This window comes from Chelonoidis abingdonii, chromosome 10 (genome assembly GCF_003597395.2).
Source record: "Chelonoidis abingdonii isolate Lonesome George chromosome 10, CheloAbing_2.0, whole genome shotgun sequence".
Classification (NCBI taxonomy): domain Eukaryota; kingdom Metazoa; phylum Chordata; order Testudines; family Testudinidae; genus Chelonoidis; species Chelonoidis abingdonii.
Genome location: NC_133778.1, coordinates 70,017,296 through 70,023,295, shown reverse-complemented (window position 1 = coordinate 70,023,295; position 6,000 = coordinate 70,017,296). Strand labels below are relative to the sequence as shown.

Here is a 6,000-nt window from a genome sequence, read left to right as displayed (position 1 = left end):
ACACACATGCTCTGGACTGTTTGGTGTGGCATGGGTCAGCTTGCTTCCAGGAAGGACACGACAGGGAAAAGGAGGAGGTGTTGCTTATAATATTAAAAATGTCTACACACTTTGGATCTAGGCTGGGATGGAACATAGTGAGACGGAAGTGCTTGAAGAGTCTCTGGTTAGGCTAAAAGGGGGTAAAACAAAGCGGCTGATGTCCGTGCTAGGACGCTACTACAGGCACTAACAGGTGCGAAGTAGGGTGGAATGAGGCTTTTTTATCAACAAACTACACAAATCATCCAAAAGCCAGATCTTGGTCTGGTGATGAGGCGACATACAACTATCCAAATATATGTTTGGGAAAAATACACACCAATGGGGCGACAGACTATCCAATACAGTTCTCTGGACTAACATGCAGCAACTTTTTTAATTTCAGAAGGTTTGGAAAAGCTACCTATGGGGGAAGCCTGTTTGACTTGATCACAATAGGATTCTCTCTCTTTGGAATCTCCATCTCTGGAGATATTTAACAGTAGGTTAGACAAATGTCTATCAGGCATGGTCTAGACAGTATTTGGTCCTGCCATGAGGGCAGGGGACTGGACTCGATGACCTCTCGAGGTCCCTTCCAGTCCTAGAATCTATGAATCTATGAAATAACTCAACACTTTGGGATGAAATTAAAAGGAAAATTTAGGCTGAATATCAGGAAATACCAATCCTCCTGGCAGTGATGATAAGATAATGGATAAAGCTTCTAATGGAAATCTTTGGAGACATGTAAACAAGAGAGTACAAAGTACTAGAAATTCTATTATAGGGAACAATCCTGCATCTAAGTGACTGAATTCTGGCTGTCTGGCAAGTTGGTAAGATTGTTACTACTATTTCTAAATTCAATGTAAATGGCTTTCAATCATATTCATAGAGAAAAATTCTCTTCTTGGATGTACAAGATCAATGAGAATGGCATACAAACATTACAAAAACAGAATTTGACCCTGGATATATATATAAACATGATCAGATTTCTTAGAAGAGTTTATGTCACAGGGTGGCTGACCCCTTGAAATGAAATAGGCAGGGCCACCCAGAGGATTCAGGGGGGCTGGAGGCTCAGAGCAGAAGGACCCCCTGCCGCCAAATTGCTGCCGAAGACCTGGAGCGGAAGAAGCTCTGGGGCCCTGGCCCCGCAAGTGTTTTCCCAGGCCCCCAGACCGAGTGAAGGACCCTGCTCCAGGGCTCCTGAAAAACTCTCGTGGGGGCCCCCGTGGGGCCCAGGGCAAATTGCCCCAGTTGTCTTGGAAATAGGTTCAGCACCTCTGTACTAGAACAGGTGCTCCCAGTTTGGCCAACGAAGAGGGCATGGCAGCACTTGGGGCTATGATGATCCAGGCTTTCAGTAAGCAAGGGGGATCAGGAGTAGAAGGGAGTCCCCTGAGAGAGACAGCAGTAGGAACCTGCTGGGGAAAAAGGGCCTCCAGGGAGAAAGTGCTGGGAGATGGTACTCAGCAAAAAGGGCAAGGAAGAATCCTGCAGGATGCTCTGAGGAGTGATAGAGAAGCAAAGTGGAAAATCCCCTGGGAGCAGTAGCCAAGGGTGGGCTGAGGAAAATTGCCTGGAATGAGACTCTCGGCCGATAATGGATCCTTTGTGTGCTTATAGGTCATCTACCATCAAGCCATTGCAATTAAGTTTCCAAAAGTGCTCAATATGCAGCAGCACCTATAGAGAACAAGGGAGCTGCTAAATACTGAGCACTATTGAAAATCTGGCCACTTCACTGGAGTGGACCAATGGGAGATAAGCCCTTCTGAAAATCTGGCTACATTTTTATACCCTGATGAGAACAATGGGAACTGCTTGGCTGTTGAGATCTTCTAAAACTCGGGCTCGGAAACTCTGACGTGCAAAAATAAACTAGCTTAAAACCTAAAATCATGCCTAAACACAGACTAAAATAACTAAACTCTGTGGTATTTAAATGCATCTTATCTTTTAAAATAGCAGGTGGTTTGGTGGAGGGGGAAATGACTATCCAGAACCCTTTATACTTTTGCCTCCATTTTCCATTAGGCCTGCCAGCTCCCAATTCCAAACTAAGTCGGACTTTTTCTCCTCCAACCATCACTAATTTGCTCAAGTTTTAAACAAAAAATAAATGCACCATCTTATATTTAAGCATCAATGTTGCATAACAAGGATTCAATCTGTGAAATATGCTTGTGCAAACAATAGCTTTCACACAGTCTGAATATGCATTAACTAAGACAAGTAGCACTACAGTCTCTGCTTAAAGCAATCTGTATTTTGCTAGGAAGATCAAGTCAGCAATAAAATTCCCTTCCTTTCCCTTTTTTAGGCACCACAATGGGAAGCAGCACAGCAATTGATCTATCCTTTTGGGCAAAACATCAACAGAGATCAAGAGTTGATTTTCTTTCCTGCTGCTGCTGCTACAAATATCGTGTTCACATTAAACAGGTGCACTGACAAATTATGCAACTGTCATTTTGGTCATGCATGCTCTCATTGCTTGTGGCGTCTGAGCATTGCATTCCAAGCTGTATTATACAGGTTCCCATCTTGAAAGGAGTTCCGGCACAGGGATACCTTCTGAGCCCTGTCTTCTGCCAAAGTGAAAGAATACGTACTATGATACATACTTGGCAGATGGCAAGATAGATTAAATAACTATCATATAGTTATAACACCATCATGTTGCTCTGTACTGTGATTCTTATGTTGCTCATCTGCCACTTTCAGTGATGGTGTGGGCTGGGAGCACAAAGTGAACAGTGTATATAGACCTGGTGAGGGTGGGAAGATGGGGCACCATTGCTTTGTTCAACAACCAGGAAGCAGCACAGATGGTCTTTGAATGCGGTCCTGATTAGCTGTCCATGGCGTGAAGGATGGTAGCTTTGATGCAGCGACTTGAGAGTCGTGTGATGGAAGCAAGGAAAACAAAACAGGCATCGATGATCAGTCCCTTCTTTAACTGCTAAGTATGGGCCATGAGTTAGGGAGACCCTGTGTGGTGACATTAGAGGCAGCTCAGATTGTGTTGAGCCAGTCTGGGTGCTAGACAGCCATGAAGAACTATATATGATCTTGTCTGCATCCATTAAACTCACTTTAGAATTCTCTTTCTATCATCTATCTACATTCTTCTATAGATACAACAGTGATGGATGCGAAGAGTTAAATAACCAAGTTTTGTATCTTCTCTGCCAAGGAGATCCAAAAGGCTCTCTTAAGGGTGCAGAGGACCCCACCTTAGATGAAAAATAAATTTGCCTTCTAACAACGGTTGAGTTCTGTTGTTGATTTTTTTGTTCCTTTGACATGACTACAAATGTGCTAAGTAGAATTTTTCATAACAATTCAACTATTCTGTTAGAGTTTGGCTTTGGTGTTTGCATTCTGAATTACATCTTTCTTGTGTGTAATTTATTGATTCATTCATTCTGCATAGCCATTCCAGCATCTATGAAAAATTACTATTTTTCAGTATTTAAATAAATAATTGATAGTACTTTATCTAATGCATGTTTAGAGATTGCCAAACCAAATAAATAGTAATAATTCCATCCCCAACCCTTTTCTCATTTCTAGAACCAATCCAGACCTGAAGATTCTGAAATATTTGGTTAAATTTTTCTCTCCAATCATTATTTTTGATTTTCACATCCTTCTATGTTTCCATATTTCAGCTGGAAGCAGAAAAGTACCCTTCCTTCAGTATCAGATACAGGATGCAACAGAAATCTCATGAGTGCTTGCGCTCACAAAATTTTTAGCCAGATTGTGTTGAAATCAATGGAGATACATTAGGAATAATTTGGCCAAAGATGTTTAAATATCTTCGATAGACAAAATTTGGATGATTTATGTGAGCAGAACAAAAAATCTGGCATTTTTAAAAGAGTCACATATCACTAGATAATATTTTATACAAAAAAGGACAAGTTATTTTTAATTATCTGTCAAGGTATCAGGAGATCTTCACACACTGGGCACCAATAAGCTAAAATGTGCTCTTAAGGGTTATACTCACATTTCCAAGACCATGACGATGTTGGCTTTTTCTTCAAAGGCATCTACACACTGGACAAGTTTTGGATGATGTAGACAGTTCATGATGCTGATTTCCTGCCTTATATTTTCTTTATCCTTAGCTGAATATGCTTTGAAAAATTTTCCTGCCCAAACTTTTCCAGTTTTCTTCTCAACAAGTTTAAAGACTTGTCCAAATTTCCCCCTGAAAATATATAACTATTTCCATGAAATGGTTTTAATATTTTATGGCCTACTAAGACTAAAAACAAAACTTAATTAAAAACTTTTTCAGAATGGTTAACTCAAATCTTGCACTGAAAACACATGATCACACACATTAGTCCAAGTGCTGTTCAAGACTGAACTGGACATACTAATTTGCAAAATCATCTTGACAAGTATTACATTCAAAAGGCAAGATCTTCACATAGTATATAAGGCTGGGGCTCTGTTCAAGTCAAGAGAGCTATGCTGATCTGAAAGAGGTGAGGATCTGCCCTGAAGGCTCAGTTCTGACCTTAGCTAGACTGGTGTGTATCACCAGTCACAATAAAAAATAAGCACCTATGCTTATACACACTGATACTACAAGCTAAACACCTATACACGCTCATGTATCTAAAATCCTATGGCAGTCCAGTGCTCCCTAATTAGAGAGAGTCTTTACCCTCTGATGCACATTATTCCCATTAGCATCCATTACAGCTACACATACATGTATAGAAAGAATGGACTTCCAGGGCAGCGGGATGGAGGTGGTACTCTCTCCCCGCCCCAAGTGGGGGATGGCCCAGGTCCTGGCGTGTGCGACTGGCACGAGCTGCCTGGCATCACCACTCGTCCCCCCTGAATGTTCCTCCATGCTCCGCTAGTGGGGCACGTCTCAGTTTGAAAACCTCTGTTCTAGGGGCTCCAGAATTATTACTTCAGGCTACAATTGCTAATGTGAGTTTACTTACAATTCTACCTTAACTGTAACCCTTACAAGTGGAAAACACAACAAGAGACAGCTAGTTTTGTTATAGACAAGAATATACAGAGGTAGAATCCTATGGGCTTGATTGCCAACAGCAAAACAAGTCCCTCAAAGTGTGTCCTGTCATACGATTTGCATACCCACAAACCTGAGTACTGACACATACAGTCCACTTAATCATTGACCTTTAATGAGCAATACTATTTGCTTTTGGGATTATGACCACTGTCAACAGAGACTCTACCCTACCACCAAGGAGTAGGGTTTAATCTCATTAGCACTAATGGATATAATGGAGCTGTAAGTGCAGAGTGGGTTTCTGCCTTCCAGACAGATTTCAGAGCAGAGAATAAAAAATGAATCATCTAGCATATATGGGCTTCATTCTCCTCACCAGAAGCACATGCAATGCCTATTTTAAATTGTCAGTTAATGGGAATGAAGAGCTTTTACGAAGACAAAACCAGACCCCTTCAGAATGCATTTTTTTACTGCACACAAGCAGCCCAGCTAGAATGCTAAGAACGTAAAGGCGAATACCGTACACATTTAAGAATGCATCCTCCTAGCTCTTTATAGCCTTAGAAACACAGCATTCCAAGGGCTGAAACAGGAAACCTAATAGTCTACTTACGATCCCAATCTTTCTTCAATATCGTAGAACTCTGCAACTTTTTGTTGTGTATTTATAGTAACTGTCCGATAGTCAACCTCTGTTTCTTTCTCTTCTATAAATGAGGATTAAGAACTGTGATTAAAAAATCATACTACATGTATTAAAGATATAGAGATTCATTTGCTCTGCTGAAATTATGAACTTCTTACCATCATCGGATAGCTCAGCTTCATCTTTAGGTTCTATAAAGAAACGGGGGATGAGAGGAGGGAGAAAGAAAAATTGAGATGATTAACTCCTGTCTGCATAGGATGTATATGCTTAGAGAAGGCAATCTTATCCTCAAATTAAGATC

The 6,000-nt window shown here is 41.0% G+C and overlaps 1 protein-coding gene across 2 annotated transcripts in view; it reads right to left on the bottom strand.

Annotated features, from left to right (window-relative positions):
• MYLK (myosin light chain kinase) overlaps window positions 1–6,000 on the bottom strand; it is a 331,787-nt gene that overhangs the window by 30,896 nt on the left and 294,891 nt on the right. For both annotated transcript variants that reach the window (XM_032797034.2, XM_032797035.2), the window contains 3 exons: window positions 5,855–5,887; window positions 5,664–5,757; window positions 4,052–4,255 (listed from right to left, as the gene is read on the bottom strand). In XM_032797034.2, coding sequence (XP_032652925.1) covers window positions 4,052–4,255; window positions 5,664–5,757; window positions 5,855–5,887 — 331 coding nt within the window. The remainder of the gene's footprint in view (window positions 1–4,051; window positions 4,256–5,663; window positions 5,758–5,854; window positions 5,888–6,000) is intronic.